Below are 26,009 nucleotides of genomic sequence, written 5' to 3'. Positions count from 1 at the left end.
GCATGTATTTCCTTTTTGTTCTTATTTTCTTAGCTGAACTTTATAATTTCTTTTCAAATACATTTTCTTTCCAAAACCCTGTTATTTGCCATGTCTTCAGTATAGAAAGTGGTAAAAAGAAGATAACTGAGATCTGAATCATTAGCTACTAATACTAACCATGGCCACAGACATTTCAACAGATCCTGGTAGAGAGATGTGACTAGAGGAGTCAAGCAAATAAACTCGTTACTGAGTAGAATGTTGGGTCCAAGCCCTCAGTCTTGGTGAGTGGGGCATGTGGAATTGTGAGGATATTCCTTCTGCATTAAATACAAAGAACTAGACCCAAAGCAGTGTGTGACTACCTTGGCTGTTTTCCTGTAAATACTATATTCAAATTTTAGCTATTGATGTGTTTTCTCCAATGTGATAAAAGTGCACAGAAAGATTACCTGAAGGAAAAACACAGAAATGGACCAATTCTTTTCCCCTTAATTTAAGTTTAGGCCAGCTTGCTTAAGCTACTATTCCATGATATTTCCTCCAAACTCTACTATGATTCCTTCTTGACCTTCCTGGATTCAGGATCTGTTCCAGGTGGGAGATAGACCAAAATGAGTAGGAAATGAGAGAAGTCCCTAGAAAGCAAGAAAATATCACACTTGTATTAGATTCCTTAACGTCTTTGCTGTGTGTACCAGAAAGCTTCACTCGTGAGTACTGTGGCTCTATGTAGGTGTTTCTGCAATATCTGGGTAGAGTTGCCTGGTAAGAAGAGTACCCTGAATTCATCCTAGAAGCTAGAATGCACCAGTGCTCTGTCTTTTCTTTCTTCCTGTCCTCCTTGTGAATGTCTGTCTTCTCTGTAAACTTGTAGCACATGGTTAATAATTTTAAGTGAACCAAAACAAAGTAGAGTGAAAAAAATGTTCATGCTTCTCCCTCTCCCACTCCCCCTGCTTGTGTTCCTGCTCTCGCTATCTCTCTCTATTTCAAATAAATAAATAAAATCTTAAAAAAAATGTTCAGCATGTAACAGATCATTTCTCTTTTTATTCTGGTATTGAAACATGAGTGGTTTTGGAAGGGTTATTAATGGAATAATTTAATACATTAAAGTAGAAAATAGAATTAAAGAGGAAATGTTATAGTTGGAAGGGACTGCAGATAGTAAACTAGTTCAGTGGTTTCCAACTGATCTTGGAGACCTGTGGATTATATCAAGTGCCCTAGAGGTCTCCTGATGTTTGTTGGTAGGATTATCTGCTACTTTGATTTTCTCAGTTCTCTATGAACTCTGTTTGCTCTTGTTGCTGTCAGACTTTTGATGCCTCTCAGGCAGACTCTAAACAGAGATCACACTTTGAGGCCATACACATGGGATTTGACTTAGAAGAATCCTCCATACTAAAAGTTGAATTTTTAACATTTTATATAGCATGTTCTCATGGTGGTTCATGGTCCTTTTCATCTGAAATTTAGGTTATTTTTTTCTTTAGTTGACTGGGGAGAACAAGTTGTAGAGTTTAATTCATCAGAACTTTGAAAACAATGTGGTGATATTTTTACAACAAAAGGCATAAAAAGCTAAAGGGTGGACTGCCATATTGGAAGTGTTTTCATATGTACCTGAGGCCATAGAAAAATGGAATTTACCTTGAACTGGGATACCTTTATTTGAAATGGATTTTTCTTTTGAAAGCAGTGAAGTTGTCCCTCATGAAGCTAAGCTTTAGTACTTTTTAAATAAATATATTAGTTTAATAAAAAATAGTAAGGACTACTAATCTGTTAGTGTAGTATTTATTTCAGTTGAATATGTTGTGCAAGCAGATTCTAAATAATTAATGAGGAGGGGTTAAGGATTTGTTTTACAACTAACACATTAAGAATATAACACTTTTGAAAATTTTGCTTGGGATCTTTAAGATCCTTAACTTAACCCTGTGTAAAAAATGGCTTTAGTTTTTTACTCGAGTGTGTTCTTTAACAGTGTTTGTCATTCTCTACAGAAGGATGATAAATTGCTTCTCATATTTCCAGCTTTCACATGCAGCTGAGGGTTCACTCTTGAGCATTTATCTGACACATTATTTGGAGGGAAAACTCCAAAGCAGCAACCCTTGGGAGACCCATCTGGTTTTGCCTATTCCAATCTTAAGCCACCAATTCTATTTTGGCAAAGGCCGGTTGTCAGAAAGTATTTTTAAAATCAAACAAATTTGCTCATCTTTATTCCTCTTGTCCTTCTTTCTTTACCTCTCTTCCCCCTTATTCCTACTCTTTTATTCCCTTATATCTGTATTGGATTATTTCAGGACTCTTAGTACCTTAGGCTTTTTGTCTTTCTCTTACTAAAAATTTTACCCCTTCTGAATTCATAGTTGAACTCCAGATTACAGCTTTGATTTCCCTCAAAAGATCTGCTGGTCCTTTTCCTGTTAGCCCTGGGAATTGAAGTAGGAACATATATCCCCTGAGGAGAGGGATAGAGCCTCTAGGAAGCCCAAGAATTATGTCCTGGATGGGACTATGGGAAATAATACTGGACAGTGAATGAAGGCCCAGAGGTGCCTGAGCACAGCTTCTGCCCATCCTCACGACTCCACATCCAGATACAGACTATACGTAGTCGTCTTCTCTCTGTGTAGGGAAATCCTGCTCTTTTTTTTTTTTAAACAATAGTCCAGCTTAGATTTTTCTCTAAACCTTTCTGTAGTTTTTCCTTCTCATATTGATATTTCTTTTTTGGAGATTTCTATATAATTTGTAGACATTCCTTTCTGCTTAAAACATAGGAGTCTTATTCCAAAATGCTATAAGTTCCTTAAAAGCAGACGAATCATTTTATAGGCCTTTGTGTCCCGTTCCACCCCCCCCCCCAGATGTCTCCCTTAGTTTTCATATTTCTTTACCCTTGTACTTAGTAGTCTGATAGGTGATAAGTGGTTGATAAATGAGGGATATACCACAGATACCATTTTAGAATGTGTCTGCCACTATTTTATCATAGCAGGTCATATGTCAGTGGGAGATTTCTTCATAGCAGAAGTGATGTCCTTTGTGAACTAGAGACACCTGGCCAGCCAGCTTTATAAAAAATACTGAAGTTCACAGGGTACTAGAAAGCACTGAGTTTTCTAATGAACATTATATTATGATATATCAAGGTTCAAGGAGGTATTGAATGTACCAAAAAAGCATGGAGCAAGAAAGGTAGGAGCATTGTAGAAAAAATATTAAGGCATAAGAATGGGCCTGATGCTTGGTGCTAGTTGGAGAGATCTCCAAAGCCTCGGAAATAGGACCACTCTTTGAACATAAAGGAACTTTTCTACCTCCAGTTTTATCTGCATTCCTTAGTCAGAGGCCAGTGGCAAAGTATTTGAGCTTTATCACTTAAATGAAATATTTCTTCTGCTTCGAGGGTTTTTTTTTTTGGTAGGAAAAGAAGCGGGGGGGGGGATGTTTCCTACTGTTCCTCCTTATACTTAATACCTGCTTTACTTAGCTCTCAATAATGACTTTCCCCTTTATGGAAACAAAAAATACCCACATAATTGAATGATTGTTGCAGTCAGCCACCAAACTTCATTCTGATTCCCAAATAAAACTTTGGAAAGTATGATGAGCAATCCCACTGATGGTTCAGGACCATTAACTACATGTTAATGTATGATGATAGTTCGGTTTATGTTTACAATTTGTTTAAAGTTTCATGTGGAATTGCTGTTATTAAGTGGGTTTTCTTTGTCCCGAGCTCATGGTGTGTTCTCTCTTTCTCTGTCTCTTGTCTCTTGGTCTCTCTTCCTTGAAGTCCCCTTCACCAGTTTAGTCCTCCTGTGTTTTGCTGCTTGTGAGGAAATGTTGTCTCCCCATAAACTTCCCTCAAAATAGTGTTTAAGACCACAGCAGCTATCCAGTAAACTTTTTTATCAAATGATTTTATATTTGAAATATACTTTCTTAAGTTTAATTATAATACAAATCCTACCTATGATAAACAAATTAAGTTTTATTTGGCAGTTATTCCTGTTCTTTTTCCTTTTCCTCAAATTAGATGGCAATATTTATATATATATATATTTTTAAGATTTATATATTAGAGAGAGAGAGAGAGAGAGCACAAACAGGAGTGGGAACAGAGGGAAAGGGGGGGCGGAGAGAAGCAGACTCCCTACTGAGTGCAGAGTTCCACGAGCCCACGACCCTGAGAGATCATGACCTGAGCCAAAATCAAGAGTGGGATGCTCAACTGATTGCACCACCTAGGTGCCCCCCAGTATTCATATTCTGCATAGCATATTTATTGTTTTACTTAGCATAGAAGCATTTTTCACAAAGGAAAACCACCTTGAAGAAATATTGAAAAACTCTTTTAGCTTAATATAAAGGTACAGTATCAGTGATGTATAAAATTACAGATTTTTTGGACATTCTGCAGGGCCTCTTTGGTTTCTTCAGTGATTTAAGTTACTTATCCAAACTCCATTAACCAAGCAGATACAGTCATTTGATGATCCTACAGATCATAAAATGTATCAAGTTTTGTTTATGGAAATGTCCATCAGATTTTAATTTATAGATTGTTTATATTTTTTAATTGATTAAAAGATTTCTAGAAGATACTGCAATTTAAACAAAAACACCTCAGATACCAAAACATTGAATCAAAGTTGGAAAGCTGTTTTCAAGTATTTTAGCTATTCCATGTATAGAATAAAATTCTCTTTTACTTTTTCTGTCCCTGCTCCTTTTCCTTCCCGTTTCTAGCAAATTGATGTAGTTTAGTGTTGGCTCACCTACTTCTCCCTCGTCACTTAAAGTAACTTTGGGTTTTATGTTGTTTAAGGTTGAGCTTAAAGGACTTTGGTTACTACTTATAAAAAATCTTCTGGTATCATAAATGAAGATTACAGTTTGAAAAGCTACTGGTTATTCGTCATATTACTCCTAAAATTTTCCCCAAATGTGGATTGATTTTTTTCAAAACTTTTTCTGGCATTTTCATTTGAAGATATGATTAGCATACCCTCTGCTTATTAATGAGGGGGAGAACAAGGAGAAGTTAATCTTTATTCTTATTTGATAACTGGTTTGTTTTGTATTTATTGTTTAAAAGTAACAAAAGGATTTCAGATAAATGCTTCACTTTAAAAATATTGACATCTGAAAGGTATCATTTGTCATTAAAGATTGTTTTAACATCACACACAACTTGTTCACTGGGCTATTCATTTGAAGAGTTTGTTTCTGGATATATTATTTCTTTTTTTTTTTTTTTTTTTTTAAAGATTTTTATTTATTTATTTGACAGAGAGAGACACAGCGAGAGAAGGAACACAAGCAGGGGGAGTGGGAGAGGGAGAAGCAGGCTTCCTGCCGAGCAGGGAGCCCGATGCGGGGCTCGATCCCAGGACTCTGGGATCATGACCCGAGCCGAAGGCAGACGCTTAACGACTGAGCCACCCAGGCGCCCCTGGATATATTATTTCTTGCCTATTCAGATAACAAGCAGTATTTTAGGAGTTTTAAAAATTTCATTTAAGCCAGAGTTACTTTTGACAACTTCAATACTCTGTATACGATTATGATTTGTTTTCTAAAAATTTATATTTTGAAATTACAATTATAAATGTATTCTGATTTCAGTGGTGTACTGTCTTGCAGTTTCATTTTATAAGTATAATTTGAATACTCCAGATATATTCTTGTTAGAAAAGTTAAGATCCCCCCCCTTTTTTTTTTTTTGAAGTGTTTGGCAATCCAGAATATTAGGGGCTTAAAATAGGGTCAGGTATGAACCTATATGTTGACCATTTACTCTGACCCATTGGTAATCTCAAACAATTTGAGATTGCATTTGAACTATATTTGTGAATGACTTCTCTTACCCCTTTAAGACATACAGATTTCTAGAGCTTTCTGTATAAGTTCTGATATACTTCTTTGGTGCCATCAGTTGTTCCCAGATTACACTACTCTCCTACCCTTGCATTTTAAGTTAGAGATAGAGTAGTGAGGAGTAATGGCCCAGCTCTGATTTAGGACTCTGTTACATCTTTCCCATAATCTTTATTTTGGGCCTGAGTGGGTCTAATTCCCAGTGAAACTAGGACATTGCCAGTGGCCCCTGTATTGCTCATAATTGAATGGGATACCTCAGCCCTAACTTTCTAGTTCAGAGGTTTAGGAACATGCCTTAACTTCTGGCAGGTTTCAGGTGGGTGATTCCTTAATAAGAGAACATTAAAGAAATCTGAATTGTAAGGCTGATCCACTATTTTAAAAACTGAAAATTTTTTCGGTATATCACACAATTTATTTTATATTCTCTAGTTAAAGTGGATCAAAACTATAGTGCATATTTTATTGGGAAATGTGTTTTTTTTTTATAATTGCCATCTAAAAAAGGAATTGTTTAAAGGCATTGTTTTTGAGTTTCTCTTTATTAAAACTACAGTTCTTATAGTTATCCTATTGAATTTCAATTAAATTTAGTATCAAATAATCTAACCAGTGATCTGTTGGTGTGATGGCCTAATGGCAAATACAGTCTTTGCATATAATTATGTTTACAGTCATTTGAAAATCTCATGTTAGGAAGAGTCCTTTGAGTACAACTGTAGAATAACAGTAGAGTAGAAATTGCATATGAAATGCATGGCCTCTAATTTTTTTTTTCCTCTTTAAACCTTACCCTCCTTTGTTAAATAGCATAACATTATTTCCCACAAGTGATATTTTGTTTCACTACATACAAGTTTTGATTGTTCCTCAACATTTTTTTAGGTGAGTACCCAGAATATGAAGATGGGCGGGCTGCCACGTACGACACCTCCAACTCAGAAGCCCCCCAGCCCTCCCATGTCAGGGAAAGGGACACTTGGGTAAGTATGTAACTAAGTAATAATTGAAAACCATTTCATGTAGTGTTGTTGAAAACTAAACACTACATACATTTAAACTATTTTTTAATATTTGGAACAAGAACATTTTCTCCCTAGGATTAACTTTTTTGTGTGTAACTTTCCCTTTTTCTGGGAAACCTCTTTATACTTTAAAGAGATTTTGTTTAAACGTTATTTTTCTAATGAATTTTAAATTTGAGGTAAAATCCTAGTCCAAGTTCATGATTTATTATAAATTGCACTCTAATTTCAGAAAATTTTTAGAGTATTTCATATTACATTTGACTATGCTTATTTAGACTATTCTTGTGAAGAACACTGTATAGATTACAAAATTCTGTATATTTTGTGTTGTTATGAGAATATCGAGCTTAATTTAGTCCAGCAGAAGTGAGCTCTGGATTTGACTTCTGGTAGAAACGGCCAATTAATGTAAAAGCGTCTAACATTTTTCTTCTGTAGCATCATAGTATAAATATTCGGTTTATTGTGGCACCTGGCTGGCTCAGTCAGAAGAGCATGCAACTCTTGATCTCAGGGTTGTGAGTTCTAGCCCCACATTGGGTGTAGAGATTACTTAAATAAAGAAATCTTAAAAAAATTTTATCATGGAGATTTGTGATCAGATGGACATAATATATCCCAGAAGCCAGATGACTAAAACTGTGGTCCAGCTCTGCTCCTGCTCTTTTGTCTTGCATAGTCAGCCTCTTTGCAATTCAGTTTTTTCATCTGTAAAAGGGGGTAATAATTGTCCTCTGTTAACTTTTCAGAGTCGTTGTACCACAAATTGGATTTTTAAAAAATGTATAAGACAAAGACAAAATGCTTTGACAACCATTGGCTTTATTATATATGCTTAAAAATTTTTTAATTGGCAATGTTGTTTTTGGCCCCCTCACCAAAAAAAAAAAAAGAGAAAGAAAATAACAAAAAACCTAATTAATCACCATGGGTCAGGGCAGAACAAAGATGAGTTAGGATATAAAAGAGGATAGTGTTGGAAGAAGAGTTACAGTTAGGACAGTGGGAAATAAAAGAATAAAAATGAATTCCAGCGAGAAATAAGATGATTTTATTTGGGGTCAACAAAACAAATTCTGCTTAGATTGGAGAGGAAATTAGTAGATCAAAGAAGATTTAAACTTCAGGGTCGAATGTTGATGACATGATAGGGTGTAATTGTGCAGAGGTAAGAGTAGAGAGATCAAGAGGAAGTATTTATTTTCTTATGGAATGTCTACATTTCTATCATTTGTAGTGCCTAACAGATTTTGTTAGCTTTTAAGTCAAGATGGTTAGCAAAGTAACCCATTGTCATCTCGAGTAAAATAAAACTTTGTGTTGCTCTCAAATTTTGAAGATTTATTCATATACCAGAATTTTTTCCCTTGCGTATTAGCAAGGGTTCTGCAGGGTCATTGGAGACCAGAGCTGCTGAACACCACAAGCCAGTTGATGGTCACAAACCTGGCTTTTTTGCATAGTGTTTGCCTAGCCATCATATTTTGTTCTTTTGCCCCTAATTTTTTACTTTGTTTTTATAATTGCCTTCATTGTATTGTTCTCAGTCAGCAAAGGGTTTTTTCTTGCATGAAACAGAATGTTTTTATTGTCTGGGAAAATTGTCTGGAAATCAGATGTTTGGAAATTAATCAGTTTCCTATCTTATTTTTTTTTTTTTATATTTACATTATAATTTCAGAGATGCCTAAACTTTTTAGTATTTTAAATCCAAGTTCCTGGCATTCCTTTTTCTTCTTTGGACCCAGTATCTCATTTATTGCCCTTTACTTCTTTTTAATTATTAATGTACACATGTATTTATGCAAGATTTTGAGGGTAGTAGAGTGGACAGGGTCAATGCAAAGTGATCTCACCCCAAATCAATGAACCATAACTTGAATAGCCCAGGAGAGCAGTTTTTAAAGGTACCCTGCAACTTTGCGGGGAGTGAATTATTGAGAATTTTACAAGGGAGCAACATCATTTCAGGAAAAGAAGGCTTTTTAATTTTCACATCTTGAGATCCCAATTTTTATTCTCTCAGAAACCATAATCTTATCTGCAGAATGTCAGTTTCATGTCAGTTGAGTATTTATCATTGTCATAAAGAATTTAGAAACTTAGGGATGAGAGCTAATTTAATAATCACTAATGTGCCATTGTGCATCCTATTTCTGATCATATTTCCTTCCTTTTCTCATTCTCTTCCTTTTAAAGGAAATTTTGAGAAGAAGGAAATATATTAATAAAATCCAGTCCTTTTTGTGCTTTACAGTTCAGAACAAATAAGGTAGAAAGACTTAGATTGTCTTGTCTTTTTCTCTCCTTTTTAAATGTTGAACTCTGAGGATGCGGGCAGGAGGTAAAAGAGAGCAAGGTTAAAGTTGGAGGAGGTGAAATGAGAATGGAAGGAGATGAGATTAACTTGTGTATTTCTGTGTATGGATGTAGTTCAGTTTCTGTGTATTTACTCTATGGAAAGGGAAATGACTTGTTATAGTTACTGTTGATCTTCAGTGTGGGGGTTGTGGAGCCAAATTCTGGATTTATTTACCCGATCTTTGAATATCTTTGGTTAGGGAGAGAGGGGTGAGGAAGATAATTAGTGCATTCATGCAGTGCAGTTGGGAAACTTTTGACACGGTATTAAAATAATTTGAACTCATCCCCCCCCACCCCCCCCGCCAAAAAAAGAGAAGAGAATCTGGGAAACACTGGCTTACTTGGGGGGAGAATCTTTGTGCTGTCAGAGAATGAGTGAACAAAATTGCATTAGTACAGGGAAATGAGGTTTGAGACTAAAGAATAGCAATACTCCTCAAAACCCTAATGGCAGAGAAGTGATACTAAAGGAAAGACTGAAATTGGTAGCTGGGTTATGTTAAAACATGTTCCTGTCTCTGAATACAAATTGTATTTCACTACTGGCAACTCTTTGAATTTGTTGTGCCGAAACTTGCTAATCACACAATACATACGCTCTTCTTTTTGTAGGCGGCACTCCCCCTATCGCACACTGGAGCCAGTGCGTCCTCCAGTGGTACCAAATGATTACGTACCTAGCCCAACCCGTAATATGGCTCCCTCGCAGCAGAGCCCTGTGAGGACAGCTTCTGTGAATCAAAGAAATCGAACTTACAGGTATTTTCTCTCCCTCAGTGCAAATGTGACGGTCATAGTACCATAATTTTAGATTACTTCAGTTAAATCTCTCTCCTTTTCCAAGCACTAAGTTCTTTTCCTCACTCTACTCCCCCAGACCTCATCTGAATCCACCTCTCTCTCATGTTCTGATGCAGCTTTGAGGTCAGGAAGTTGGAAAAAAAAAACAAAAAAAAAAAAAGAAAAAACAGACATCTTAAAATACAAACTTCTCTACAAAATTAATAGTTATAGTTGACCTGAAAAAAAGTTATGGACCAGATGTGGAAAAAATAGTTACAGATCACATATGGGAAATTGCAAGTTGTTTTTTGGTGGAACTTTACAGATGAAAAACTATACATAATAAAACAGTAATATGGGATGGTACATCAAGATATCATTACAAATAAAATTAATCAACCTGTTTAGGAAAACTGTGTTTTTATTATAAAACAAGTTTCTTCAGAGCGTAAAAGTAATAATACTATTTTTATGTGTTGAACCCTATCACTTACCACTTATATTTCTGCAGAATTTTTCCTCCTTTCTCAATTTCAATTTCAAGCATCTTTTGATGCTTATTAAAAGGTGATCAGAACAAGTTTCTTGAACTCAGTGTTTTTCCTATTTTACTCAAATTAGTACATGAAGTGGAGGGTTTTTGCATTATCTTTCTTTAGCAGTACTCATTTCAGAAAGTTTGGGGAAATGCGGGTGGTATCTGACTGTATATAAATAGTCCTGTTTGGGCGGCTCTCCTTTCTTCAGCAGCAGTGGGAGCAGCGGCGGAAGCCACCCCAGCAGCCGGAGCAGCAGTCGGGAGAACAGTGGAAGCGGGAGCGTGGGTGTTCCCATTGCTGTTCCTACTCCGTCTCCTCCCAGTGTCTTTCCAGGTAACACATGAACGGTGCCTCATCTTCGCTTGTCTTTTTTGAATTTGAACTCAGTTTCTGATTTAATTATAGTGGGCTTTCTTCCTAATCAGGATTTTTTTTTCCTTTAGGACTCCATAAATGTTGGGGAATCTTTATGCATTTGTCATTTTTAACCAAGCGATTTCTGAGTTTATGCTCACATGCGTCTCTGTTATTTGGCTTTGGCCTTTGGTGCCGTGGCTCAGTTGGTGCTTTGAGGTTTCAGGTACCTCCTGGGTATGACCACGTTTACTTCCAGCTAGTGTTACGACATTGCATATGTTTGGACACGGTCCGTGTTAGAGTCACATTGGTAACAAAGGATTGGACAAATTTAACGGTAGTTCTGGCAGTTAAATTTAGTGGACTTTTGGAACTTAATACTCTCTGAAATACTACCTTTTTTCCCCCCCAAAACATAAAAATGTGCTTGTTTAATGTGAAGACACCAAAGTTAAAATTTAGTTTTAAAAGCATGACACAGAAGACCTAGGGATAGAATTTTTAAATTTAATTTACTTATCATGATACCAAATAGATAGTATCTTTAAAAATCATGAAAAAGATTTGTGTTTTTCTAAATTTTTTTTTACCTAATATGTTTTTGTCTGGAATATGTGTTTGTTTTCTGATTTTTGTAATTCAAAATGGAATACTGTTTCCTAATGTATTATGTTTAGTTTTATATACTATTTACAAAATACAGTGCTAAAAATTACAATATAAAGGGAACATCTTTCTTCCAGAGTAGTGGCTTTCAGGTAAAATGGAATGCTGTTTTTAATGAATTAAAAAATCTGTACATTACCCTGAGCATTTTGAATTATTTGCTGCAAACCAAATAATCCTTTAATATAAGCTTCATTCTTTTTTTTTTTTTTTTTTTTTTTTTTTTTTACCATTCTCTTCTATTCTTTGGTTAGTGTTAAGCACTGAATATTTAACATTAGGTTCTCTAATGCCTTTTCTAATCCCGCCTAATGGGCCTGCCTCATTAATGCTGCCTCTTACTCCTCTTTCCCCTCAGCCCCTGCTGGCTCTGCTGGTACTCCTCCCCTTCCTGCTACTTCTGCATCTGCCCCTGCCCCTCTTGTTCCTGCTACTGTCCCTTCCTCCACTGCCCCAGACGCTGCTGCTGGGGGGGCCCAGGCCCTTGCTGATGGCTTCACTTCTCCAACTCCCCCTGTTGTTTCTTCCACTCCCCCCACAGGTGAGTACGGCTTGTTCCTTTGGCAGGCACGTCCAGTCATCTGGCTCTTTTACCTGGAGCTCTGGCTTTATGACTTTTGTTTGTGCCGTGTGTGTGTGTGTGTGTGTGTAAAATCTGAAAAATAATGGACTAATTTAGAAAATGGCATGTGACCAAAAAGTAGAATTTCCTGAGGAAGGGTAAAGTTCACATACACTTTTCCAGTAGAGTAACACAAATATACATTTTTTTAATTGCTTGAATTTCATTTATTGGAGATTTGTGAATTTAGTATGGAGCCATTTTCTGTACAGTTTTGAGGAGTTGTTGTTAGAAGTAGTGTTGCAGATTAAGTCTTTAGTAAAGACTTAAGGAAATAATTTTAAGGTATATTTTATAGGAAATGTTTGATGTAACAGTTTGGAAGTCTCTGAGTCTATCAAAGCAGCTCTGGAAACACATAGACAATGGACTTTTTAAGAATTTCAGGTTTACTGAAGTGTTACTTAAGGTTGACTGGTGTTTTAGTTTTTAAGACTGCATCCTAAAATCTGTCTTGATGGGGAAGGGGAAAAAGGTTCAGTTGCTACAAAATATATTTGCAAAGTTAATAGTGATGCTGGTTATTAGCAAACAAATTCTTTATCTATTATAAAAATGTATGTGTTTGGACATGCATCACCTTAGCTTGTCAAATACTTCATAGAATATATATTTAGCTCTGCTGCTATAACCAGATGTCTAAATGTGTTAAAGGGCACTTTTAGCTAAAATGGATTTTGGATGGTGTTTTATGGGTTAGCTTCTATAATAGAAATTTTTAAGAAAAGCTTTCCATGTAAACGTAAATGTGGGCTATTCTTTGATCTACACACGTTTCTGTTAGGCCAGACCGTCTAGTTAAATATAGGAATCTTGTTATGCTCCAGCACCAATGAAGTAAAAAATACATCTTGAAGTTGGTTGTAGGCCCAGAAGGAACAAATTACTCCCACCCAAGAGTCAACATTTTTGTAATAAACTCATAATTTAACAGGTACTGCTTCATAGTCTGCACTGAATAAACATTTGTTATATGAGTGGATAAGCATACTTTTTCTTAACAGAAAGCAAGGTGAATGCCTTAATAATTATGTCAATATACTCTCTTTTATACTGTCTTTGAATCACCAAGTACTTTTTTCTTTTCTTCTTAAGGTATAAGTTACATACAGAAGAATTCACCCTGTTTAGCATGTATGTTTGTCAAATGTATACGGTGATGTGACCACAGCTTCAGTCCAGATGTAGAATAGTCCTATCATCTGCACATTTCCTCTGTGTTCTTTGTAGTCAGTCATTCCTTTTTACTTCCAGCCCCTGGCAACCCTTTGATCTGTTTTGTTTTGTTTTTGTCTCTAAAGTTTTGCCTTTGTAAGAATATGTAAATAGAAGCGTATGGTATATAGCTTTTTGGGTCTGGCTTTTTGGCACCAGTGCATTTGAGTTTATTCATGTTGTTTCATGTTTCATTATTTTGCTCCCTTTTATTACTGAGTAGTGTTCCATCATTTGGATGTACCACAATTTGTTTATCCCTTTCCCCGTTGAGGGACATTTGGATTATTTCCGTTTTGGGGTTTTTATGAATAAAATTGCTGTAAGCATACACACGCAGACTTTGCGTGAGTGTAGGTTTTCAGTTCATTTGGGTAAACACCTAGGGAGTAGGATTGCTGGCTTGTATGGTAAATGAATGTTTAATTTTATGAGAGACCATCAAATTGTTTTCCAAAGCAGCTTAACACACCGCCACCAGCAGTGCGTGAGACTTCCCTGCATACTTGTTAGCACTTACTATTGTCAATTTGTTTTTGTTTTTGTTTTTTTGATTTAGCCAGTCTAATAGGTATACAGTAGTTTCTTGTGTGGTTTTGATGTTCATTTCCCTAATGACTAATGAGCTAGAACATTTTTTTGTGTGCTTCTTTGCCATCTGTTTATCTTCTTTGATGAAATGTCCTTTCAAATGTTTTGCTCCCCTCCACACACCTTTTGAGTTGGGTTGTTTTCTTATCGAATTCCTTTATTCCTGAATGTAAGTCCTTCATCGATTATACGATTTGGAAATATTTTCTTCCATTTGTGACTTATCTTTTTATTTTCTTAATGGTATCTTTAGAAGGGGAGTTCTTCATTTTGATTGCGTCTAGTTCATTGATTTTTTTTTTTTTTCCTTTATGGATTGTGCTTTCAGTGTCATACTTTCAAACTTGTTACCTTACACAAGGTCACAGATTTTGTTCTGTTTTTTTTCTAGAACTTTTTAGTTTTAGATTTTATAGTTAGGTCCTTGTTAATTAAACTGTAGTTTTGTTTGCTTTTTTAACCCAAAGCAGAGTAAATGCCTTATTAATTGAATGAATAGAGTCTTTCATGTAGTGTTTTTTAATTACTGAGGACTTATGTGAGATTTTAGACTGGATCTAACTTTATAAAATTCATAATGGTTTAATTATCAGATGCTTTTAACTTGAAAATGGTAGGTTTGTATTAGTTTGTTACAGATTGATTACTAAAATGCCAATAATGTATTTGTATCTGGCGATTCAAATGACAGAATTTACCTTTTAATTAATAATTTATTAGTTTATATATTTTTACATTTTTTTTATCATTGTTACAGAGACTTGACAGATTATGTTTAAGCTTGAATACTCCAGATTTTTTGTACAACAGAATTGATTTTTAGGTTTTGATGCTGTCATAATGTAAAATTAAATGATATAGCAGATCTTGAGTACTTTTATAATATTCTTTATATGAGTTCATATGAACCCAAGTTTGATAAAGTTACGGAGTTACTGAAGCCCAATTTTACTCAGGTAAATCCTTTTTTTACGATCATGGATAAGATGAAAAATTGCCAGAACTGTTTTTCTTTCTTTTCTCCTTTCCCCCTCCCTTTCTTCCTTCCTGCACTTTCTCCTCCTCTTTGCTCTTCCCTTTATCTCTCCTCACCTCCCCAGGTTCTTCCTCTCTCACTTCTGCTCCCTCCCCTTCCCTCCCCTCCCCTTACCTCCCCTCCTTTCGTGCCTGCTGGAGTGACCTCTCATGGGTGCTCCAGTGCTCTGTCTGATCCATCTGTAATAGTAGGCCTTCAGCTGAGTGATGTTAAGTGTAAGTGGAGTCAAGATAAAATTTAGGAACTGGATTGCATTAGGGAATTGGATAGATTAAGAAAGAATGTCTTTAGTTAGCATTAGCTGTTGAAATACTCAGCAAAATTGAGTGGAATTGCTAATAAATATTATAGGTTTGGAGATAGTATTACAAATAAGATATATTTTGATTCACTTTTTTTGTATCTTAACTTTTTTCTTAATTGTAAATTTCTTAAGCTCTAATTTTAAGACAAAATAATCTAGCTTTGGAGATGGAGATTTTTGATTGAATAAGATGTGTTTAATTTGGAATTATGTCACCTGATTGCTGAAATATTTTGTTTTCCTTTAAACTGCTTTGCCACCTTAAATTTGCTGCCATTATTATTATTATTATTATTTTGGATAAGACCGTGTGTCAAACATTTTTTCTTTTGCTTTCCCAAATGTCATTCCTGTTTAGTTTTTTTTTTTTTAAGGATTTATTTATTTATTTTACAGAGTGGGGGTGGCGGTGGGGAGGGGCAGAGGGAGAGAGAATCCAAGCAGGACACAGGGCTTGATTTCAGGAGCCTGAAATCACCACCTGAGCTGAAACCAAAACCAAGAGTCAGGTGCTTAATCCACTGTGCCACCCAGGTGCCCCTTTTTCTTCCTCCCTCCCTCTCTCCCTCCCTCCCTTTCCCCTCTCCCTTTCCTCCCTCCCTCCCATCCCTCCCTCCCTCCATCCATTCCTTTCTTCCTTCCTGCCTTCCTCTTTTGAGAGAGAGTGCATGTGAGTTGGGCGGTGGAAGGGCAGAGGGACAGAGAGTCTTAAACAGGCTCCACGTCCAGAGCCGAATCTGACATGGCGCTCAATCTCACAACCCTGAGATCATGACCTGAGCTGAAATTAAGAGTCGGATGCTAACCTACTGAGCCACCCAGGTGCCCCTTGTCTTGTTTAGTTTTTAGTGGCCATTTTTGGGGGGTAGATGAGGAAGTAAGCCATAAATTTTAGTTGTGATGATTTGAAACCCTATCAAATTATTAGTTTAATAAAATTGTAATTAATAATCTATTTAGAACGTAGCTTTTCCAAACCTAATTTTATTTACCTATTTTCCTGCTTTTGCACTTTGATGTCAGCTGACCAATAACTGTGACCTTGCATGATGTTTATCAGATAGCAATTAAATTAGCTAAACATTGTTATTTTTAATAATCTTATTAAGATTCAGGCAATGTACCTAAAGCATTTCATTGCCTGAGATAATTATCTTTTAATGACAAATTTATGCTCTGTCCCTTTTCCAGGTCATCCTGTTCAGTTCTACAGCATGAACAGACCTGTTACTCGCCATACTCCTCCAACAATAGGGGGCTCGTTGCCCTATAGACGCCCTCCTTCCATAACGTCACAGACAAGCCTTCAGAATCAGATGAACGGAGGACCTTTTTATAGCCAGAATCCAGGTTAGATTTTCTTTTGCATTCTGTAGAGTATATCTAATTAAAAATTTCAGTTATAGGGGAAAAAAACTTTAATTACAAATTACTAACACATAATAGGTGTTTAGTACTGTTTGTTGAGTGAATGGAAGAATGACTACGAGGTTGCTAATACTGTATCATTCAGTTCCTTTTTTTTTAATCAGTACATGATTTCCATATAAAGTTGTAGAACTTAATTTTTCTGAACAGAATCTTTGATTGTGCTAGTGATTGTTTGCTTTTAAGAATAATGTTGTGGTGAACAGTATTTCCTTCTTATTTAATCAGATATCCTTGCTCTATGAATACCGAATAATGAAAATTGAGTGTTCATGAACAGAGTTTGTAAGTGGTATAGTAAAAGAGAAATGATATTTTTGAACTATTTGTGCTAGGCAGTTATACTATCTTACTCAATTCTCATACCAAACCTATGATGGGAAAGCTAGGACTTGGACGGATTGATCCAGATATTACAGTCATCTTTCTGTTGCATCATGCTTACAGAAAAAATTAATCTGGCACATATTTAAACCATATGTAGTCATTATTTTTGCTTCTTCCCCAGAGAGGGTAAGAGCAAATATTAGACCCTATGACTATTGTGGACATGGTATAGCAACTTACTGTGTTTTTCTGGATTTTTGCCCAGAGGCCAGTAAGCCTGTGTATCTTTAATATTAGGGGACAACCCATTCCATCTCTGATAAGCCCTGAAACTGGTCTACTGTGGCTACTACCTTTTGGTGAAACCTTATTTCTTTGGAGTCATGCAGAAGAAATTTGATCCTCCTTCTACATAACTGCAGTTTAAAGAATGCTTTTATATATATTATCCCATTTGATTCTTATAATCATGTGATCATTTTCATCCGTATTTTGCAGGATGAGAAACTGAGGTGACGTCAGGTTAGAATTTGAACTTAGGTCATCTGCCTCTAAGTTCCATGTCCTTTCTTCGTACTCGCCTCCCTACCTTCAGATTTTAAAAAATCTTTTACTCTCCTAGTCTTCTCTTTGGTGGGGGGTGGGGGGGTGAGGAGGATATCCACATTGTGATATAAAATGCATGAGAGCCAGAGACCCTGTCAGTCTTTTATACAGTTTTATCCTGGGAATAGTGCTCAGTAAATTCACTGGTTTTCTGTGAGATGGAAATCTGGCAGCACTGTTACTGTATTTGGTTGAGTTTGAAAGGGCATTATAACATAGGAATTAAAATATGGAACACCCAGTGTCTAGTGCCAAGTCCTAAGAGTACAATAATTGTTTTCTAATGATCCTAAGGGTACAATAGTTGTTTTCTAATGAGATTATTTCAGAAGCAAGTTAATGAAAGGAACACTTTGATCAGGGCTTAACTGAAACCCTTTTGGTTGTCATTGATTCTTAATAATCTAGCCAAAGAAATAGGAACACCAATTTATTATTCATCTTGTCAGCAGCAAAGAGGATCACCAAAATAAATAGAGCTAAGCATAAGTTAACAGTTTTTAACCTTAAATATGAAGGTGAAGGCCCTTGGTGGTAAAGAAGTATGTGTGTACACATACACACACACACACACACAACTTGTACATTCACATATATAGACCTAGTTTGGTAAGTGTCCTAGTTCAGGCTGTTGTCGTAATGTGCCATAGGACAGGGTGACTTATAAATAACAGAAATTTATTTCTCACAGTTCTGGAGGCTTAAAGTCAGATCAGGGTGCTAACGTGGTCAAGTTCTGGGGTTCTCTTCCAGGTTGCAGACTGCTATCTTCTCGTATCTCACATGGTGGAAAAAGAGAGGGAGTTGTCTAGGTCTCCTTTGTAAGGGCACTAATTGCATTCATGAGGGGTCTACCCTCATGACCTAATTGCCTCCCAAAGACCCCACCTCCTAATACCATCACATTAGAATTTCATGAATATGAAATTTAGGGATGCATAAATATTCAGTCCATAACATTAAAAAATCAATAATAATCAAGGTCTTTGGTAATAGATAATCATGTATTTTACTGCTCACAGTTTCTTACAGCAAAGACTAAAAAATCTAATTCATAAAGTGAAATGTTGGTTCCAAGAAATGTGACTGTATATAGTTATATGGGAGAGGAATTTATGAACAAGTATGGTGTTTTACACAGGGAAAATATCAAGCTGTAACCATTGAATGTTATTAATAACAACTAAAAAGAAACAGTGAAAAAATAATATTGGGTTGGTGGTATTGCAGAAGAGAAGCCAATAACATATATCCTCTAAATAATAGTTAAGTTACAGCATTACCATAAATTTCCAGAAGAATACAGATGTGGTGGGGCTTTAGCAAAGTATGAATAAAGAGCAGTAGCAAGAAGCAATTTTCAAATCCTTATATTAGGCAATCTTTAGGGTTTGTTAGAGAATGCTTACTCTTTTTTTTTTAATTTTTTAAAGAATGCTTACTGTAATGAGAGCAAAAAAACAGGAAAACAACTGAAAAGTGTTACATTCTTAGATGACCAAGTAAACCAGATAGACCCTTTATACTGATTATTAACACAAGCTGTGTTTTTAAACTTTGTGTTAATTTGCTACTTTTTCTTGGCATAACATCTTATGGTGATTTTTTTGCTTGAAAAGGAATAACAATGATCCAATTCTTTTAACCCTTCTGAAACTACAGAACTGATAATTATTTGGTAACCATATTCTTTTCCATCAAAAAGCCTCCTTACCGGGGTGCCTGGGATCAAGCCCCGCCTTGCCTCGGGCTCCCTGCTCGGCGGGAAGCCTGCTTCTCCCTCTCCCACTCCCCCTGCTTGTTTTCCTCTCTCTCTGTCTCTCTCTCTGTCAAATAAAGAAATAAAATCTTTAATAAAAAAGCCTCCTTACTGAGTATGATTAGTTGAGTTCACTTTTAAATACTCCCTGCTGTTCATGTTTAGGAAATATTTCACTCTTAAAATGAATTGCTTAAATCATTTCCTTCACTGCAATGTAAAATATAAGCACCTAAACTTGAATGTGCTCTCAGATGTCTATAACCTCTAACGGTGGTGTTTTTTTTTTTAAGATTTATTTATTTATTTTAGAGATGGTGGGGGAGGGGAGAAGAAGAGAGAAACTTAAGCAGACTCTGCACTGAGTGTGGAGCCCACTATGGGGCTCTCACAACCCTGAGATCATGACTTGAGCTGAAACCAAGAGTCGGACACTTAACTGCGCCACTCAGGTGCCCCGGTGGTATCCTTTAATGGTTTTAAAAGTAGTATTTAGAATGTTTATTATGTCTGATTTTCTCAGAGTATTTATAAATCTGTAGAAATAAGCTGTAAAATTCCAAGTTATTTTTTCAAAACGCTTTGAAGTAGACATTTTAAAACAATAAGCCTCAAAGATTATGCTCCAAAGGATTTTATAAATAACCAGGAAGGTCATGTTTGGAAAGTCTGTATATTTCATCAGCACCGACTCATCCTCTAAATTTGGTTTGCTTGCAAAGTCTATTACTATATACATGTCTACTTGTTGCTGTGTGTAGAACTTAAGATCTCTCTATAAACTCCAGTTTGGTGAGGCCATCTCTTCACATTAACATCGTTAGTGTATATTGTGAACATAAAACTCCTGAATCTAAGTTTGGAGATCTTTTGGTGGTTATAGGGAAAGGGTCTTGTCACATGAAGAATCATCTTAGCTAAGTAGAGTGAAAACAAGTGTCTAGTTACCTCTGCTCTTCCCTGTTCACAAGATGCCTGGGACTAGAACCAAATATTGCAGGTAATTCTTCTCATCAAAATCCTGCTTAAATCTCCTGGAATGGTTCATTTTCAGCTCAGCTCTAAGGACAATAAATCTAGTCTAAAGTAGGATGTTCTGGTTCACAGGAGTTCTGGTCAGATGAAATCTTAACATGGTCCGGAAAGAAAATGCTGTGATATCTGAATTAATTTGGACCATCACATTAAAATTTTGCCCTGGGGAAAAAAAAGTAGCATTTGGGGTGACCTTTGTAAACTGTTTGGAACTGAATTTTTTAAACATGGTCTGGCTTTGAGAAAAATCCAACTTGTTTTGTTACAAAGTAAATCTGTTTTAGAAAGATTTGTGATTGGTTTTTACCTGGGCTGTTCTTGGTGGACTTCTTAAAACCCTATGGTTTCAGATTTTCACTTGCAGAACTAGAAAAGAAATAGAACATACTCATCTTAAAAAATAATAATACATTTGATCTACCTACAAAAAGACTGTTCTGAGTTAAGCACCTAATCATTTTGGTTTTGCTGAGCACCAGAAGGTCATTTAAAAAAAAAATTGGATGAGAAACAGTGACTGAAGTGGGGGATTCCCTACTTTTCTGTTATAGGACAGGTTGGGACTGGTGCTAACAGAAGAGGAACATTTTCATCTTATTTGATGGGAACATACACCCAATAAGTACTTTCCTAGAATGCCAGTTGCTGTTTGCTTCTCTTTCTCTTTTATCAGCTTTGTCTCTGCTACTTCTGTGTTCATTATGTCGTCTTCTTCCTCCAAGTTTAGAAACACAGGGTATTGGGAACATATCAGCAATTGTCCCAAGCCTCTGCGAGGGGGAGACATGGCATCGAAGGGTTTACTACCAAGAAGTATGACTTTAGGGAAAAACCTAATCAAAAGGTACCTTCTAAGAAAGTACCCATTTCTAGGGTTATTCTACACTACCCCTTACATCTAGATATTCTTTAGTATTAACTAATAGCTTAACTCTTGTCTACATATCATCTATGTTCCTTAGTTACCAAGTGGTACTTTTTTCACACTGTTACTAAGTTCTCTTCTTTTCTTTGTGTTTATGCTGCCTTGATATTTTTTGGGGCCAGGTCCTGGGTTAGGCATTCTGCATGCATTAGTTTTTTGTTTTTGTTTTCTTTTAAATCTTTGCAACCACTCTGTAAAGCAAACCACTCTTTTTCATCACATTTATGGATTAGGTCCAAAGAAGTTATTACTAGGTGTTTAACAACAAGGAAATCAGATATTTGATGCTGAGTGACTTTAAAGTCCAGTCTCTTACCACTGAGTACTCTTTCCCCTAAGGTACTTCCCTATTTCATACCTACCCACTTACTTTTCCAGGTTTGTATTTTCCCTCTGGGCTATTTTGTGCTAGCATATATAGAGAAACATTTCCAGTCCTGTGAACTGGTCATGCTCTTTTATACCTCTCAGCCTTTGCCCCTCACTTGGTTCTCATCTTGTCTTTCTCCATTCTTGTCTGCTTGTTCAACTCCTTTTTTTCCAGTGCCCGCTCAGAGAGTATTTCTGTGTGGCCTTCCCTACCACTAGCGCATCCCGGTGCCCCCCACCCCCCACCGGCACCTCACACCATCCCCATGCCAACTCTCCCAGCACAGCCCCCTCCAGCAGATTGCTACAAACATTGCTGGGTTGAGGTTATTATTTTGTTTTGTAACCCCAATTAGAATGTGGTCTCTTTGAGGGCAGTGACTTTTTCATCTTTTCAGTTGCATTAGTCTTAACTGTAATTTAGAATTAATAAAGCTGTTCTTTTTTTATAAGAAGATGCATACTATACTTTATACCCATTCTGAAGGAAACTATAACTGTAGAATTAATCTTGGGCAATTGTTTGGCATGTACCTCGTTTATTTATTTACATACATTAAACATTTGTTGTAGGCTGACTAGTGCTAGGCACTGTACCAGGTGTTTGGGATAGAAGGAAAGACACCCTGGGGAGGAGAGAATGATTTGAATGAGTTCAGTGGTTTTTTTTGTATGAATTGGGATTACAAAAAATTGTAATGACACAGACCTAACTCTCAGAATGGTTTTGATAGTGGCCTCCTAGCAGAGTGTGTGCCACTTACTAGAAAGTCAGTAAATATTTAATTAAGGAATGAAGAACCAGTTAATTTGCCTGTTAATGAAGTAATGAAAAGTATAAATTTAGGATGTTGGGATGCAATTTTTTTTTTTCTGGTATTGAACATTTAAACTTGTAACCTTTAAAATCCTGAAGACCAAATTATTTGTAATAATCTGCAGAAATTCTTTGAGAAGACATGTTATTAGTGATATGACAAGATCAGTTTGCCGTTACATGTTAGAATAGATTTGTGTATAATAAATGCTTCCTGTTACAATTTTTAGAACTTTCTTTAAACTCCCCTTAATGCTTTGTTTTTTGTGTTAATGTATTATCCCTCAGAAGAGGATCTTTAAGATAGCTTATAAAATATTTGTACATAGTGGTTTCCCTCCTTATATGTTCATTTGATTGTATTAGCCTTTCCTTTTAATGTAACTCGCCCTTACCCCTTATCCTCCACACCTTTTTTGTTTTTGCAGTATCTCTTGCTCCTCCTCCTCCCTCCATTCTACAGGTAACTCCTCAGTTACCTTTAATGGGATTTGTGGCCAGAGTCCAAGAAAATAGTAAGTTTATGTCTTCTTTATGCTGTAGATCAGATTATAGGCATAAAATGTCATTTATATAAGATTGGCTGAATAGTAATTCATTCGCTAATACTTCACATATTTGCATATTATGAACAAGTCACTGGGTGAGCAGCTAGTGTGAATGATAAAATAATTAAGATGAAGTCCTCTGCTTTCAGGTAACTTAAAATCTGGTAGTGAAGAGAAGACAAAAGTAAAATAAAGCACATGTAAGAAAAGAAAGACCACATCTAACCAAGGAGATGCTACTTGGTCACCAGATATCCCATCTTTTTCTCTGGGTTGCTCAAACAAGTAGTAGCCTAGTTTCCTATCACTGGAGTTGTAGGGTTTTGTGGCCGGCTTGAGAATCTTCCTCCAGTCTTGTGATTCCAGGTGTAAAGATGGCCATGCCGTGGTAGGTCTCAGGGGACCAAATTGCCAGTCTGTCTCCCAAAAGAATTGGCGATGAATTTACACTGGCCTGTGGCCTGGGGTCAAGACATGCAGGATTAGATAACTAATTTTATTGACCCATTCAGTCTTCTCCTAGGGAAGCATTAAGGAAGCTCAGGAGCCTGATACCTACAAAGCAGGAGGCCTGTATCACATTCAGTGAGGAATTGCTGTCACAGACACCAGTGAACATAGTCCGTCAGATAGATGAATTCTCTTTTTATGGGTGGTCTATACAAGGAACCCACATCACAATCATCAGGTTGCATGATGGGTATGGAATCTGAACCAGGGGAATTACGTTAATGAAAGTTTTAATGCCATCAGTATGAAGAAGCCCAATCTCTGTATCTCATAACAGGGATGGCCTGACCAGAGGGGTAGAAATGTTTGCACTCTGTTGCTTAGGACTCCTGCTTCTTCGATGGGCATTGCTGATACTAGAATGTGAGCTCTTATGAGAGCAGGAACTTTTGGTGGTTCTGTTGGCTGGCTGTTTCCCCAGCACTTAGAGAAGCATCGGACACAGAGCAGACACTCTAGTCCCTGGATTTTGTTTTTTTGTTTGTTTGTTTTTTTGTGCTTCTATAGCTAACCAAATGCCCCCTTTTTATGGACACATTTCTTTGTTGTATTTCAACTGGTTATAATCCAGTCTTACTTGCCTAAGGGCTCAGTGTCTCTTTCAGGTGCCTTTGCATCTCTGTTTGCTAGCTTCTGAAAGTAGTCTAGCTTTTGCTTATTGGAAGGTAAACCATGAGCATGAGCACCTCCAATATTTAGCAGTGTGATTGCCTTTTGGGATAGTCTTTTCTTTCTTTCCATAGTCATATATAGATATTTCTCACCTACAAAATGTATAAAAATAAGAAAACTTTGTGTATGAGGTGAGCTGTGGCTTATTTTACAGAGACAGCAGGACTTCTGCATTCAAATGAATGTTCTCTTCAAAACATTCACCTTGGAAAGATACATACTTGTCTTTTAGAATTATCTTCATAGTTTTCAGGTATATGATTTTGAAGATTACTCTGGTAGCAGATAGTCTGTAATAAGATCGATGTTTGGAAACAGTCTGGAATTATTTGGAACCAGGTATACTGGGCTCAGTAGTACAGCTATGATTCTATTATTCTTCTTAAAATCCTTCTATGGCTCCCCATTGCTCTTTGGATAGAATTCAAACTGTTGGAAGGTCTTTCCTGCTTAGTCCTCTTCAGCTTCCTCATGCCTCTTTCTACTGAACTTTGGCCCGTTCTTTGAAGGGTTCCTACTTTCTTACCTTTGTATTTTTTTTTCCTTTACATCTGACATGAAGTATCTACCCTCACTCCATCCTACCCTCTGGCCATTAACTCTTACTTATTCTTCAGGTTCAGGAAACCTTTCCTGACCTACATAAGAGTTTTGGTCTATTGCTGTGTTTTCCATAGTGACTTAAAGCACTTACTGCACATAATTACTAGTGAAAATTTGGTTGTCCATGTCTCTCTGATTTTTGCCTACTGCTCTGTCCCAGTGCTGAGCATAGTAGCTAACCATAGTAAGCTCTCAGTTGATGTTTGTTGAATGAATAATCATGAAACATGACTTTAAAGTTGCTGATCTCATCCCATAATAGTGTATCTCTTAAGATAACAGGCCCTGAAGTTCAAATTCCTGCTCTTCCACTTACTCAGTGTAGGACTACTTACTCTTGGAAAGCCAGTTTCCACACCCATAAAATGAGGACTAAAAACACACCTCCCAAAGTAAAGATTAAATGAAATAATGTATCAGAAAGTGCTAGCTGAGTAATTGGAACATTTTAAGTAAAAATGGTAGCTTATGTCAGTCTCATTAAACTAACTCTGAGGCGTTCTAAGAAACGGTAAAAATAAGCAATGGCAGAATCTGAGTAATTTTGTGGTGTAATTTCTCAAGGTGATTGTTTTGAAAGACAGCGTTCCTTTGGATCTTTGTTTTTATGTAATTGTTTAAAGTCAATCTCTTTACCTTATAAGTGCAAATAGGTTATATTGTTGATTCTTATCCCAACCATATGTAATTTGTCATAAAATATATGCTAAATCACATATCTATAGTTTTTATTTAAAAAAACCATTATGAGTAAAAGAATCCCCTTTAATGGATAAAGTTTTGAAATGCGTCAAGCAGAGAGGTTGGGAAGTAGACTGGCAGCAGGTGGAAGCATACTGGAATAGGACAGAGTCTGATACTGGTGTGGCTGGTCCTCACCAGACACCAGCAGTCTTCTCAGAGTCAATCAGTAGGCTTAGATGAAAGAGAGAAAATAAACAGGATTGCTCAGAGGATTTCACAGAAACAGTACTGATACCTCATAAATAAGAATTAATAAATAAAATTGGGCAGCT

General features: G+C 36.4%; 1 protein-coding gene across 27 annotated transcripts in view; it reads left to right on the top strand.

The window, feature by feature from the left end:
- Nucleotides 1-26,009, top strand: part of ABI2 (abl interactor 2) — a 123,501-nt gene that overhangs the window by 80,515 nt on the left and 16,977 nt on the right. For 2 of the 27 annotated variants that reach the window (XM_032404022.1, XM_032404009.1), the window contains 6 exons: nt 6,775-6,872; nt 9,894-10,040; nt 10,812-10,936; nt 11,985-12,167; nt 16,586-16,744; nt 23,089-23,175. In XM_032404022.1, coding sequence (XP_032259913.1) covers nt 6,775-6,872; nt 9,894-10,040; nt 10,812-10,936; nt 11,985-12,167; nt 16,586-16,744; nt 23,089-23,175 — 799 coding nt within the window. The remainder of the gene's footprint in view (nt 1-6,774; nt 6,873-9,893; nt 10,041-10,811; nt 10,937-11,984; nt 12,168-16,585; nt 16,745-23,088; nt 23,176-26,009) is intronic. The other 25 variants (XM_032404078.1, XM_032404058.1, XM_032404069.1 and 22 more) reach the window with 15 other exon arrangements.

This window comes from Phoca vitulina, unplaced genomic scaffold (assembly GCF_004348235.1).
Source record: "Phoca vitulina isolate PV1807 unplaced genomic scaffold, GSC_HSeal_1.0 scaffold1, whole genome shotgun sequence".
Taxonomy (NCBI): Eukaryota; Metazoa; Chordata; class Mammalia; order Carnivora; family Phocidae; genus Phoca; species Phoca vitulina.
This window is presented reverse-complemented; position numbering and strand designations above follow the sequence as displayed.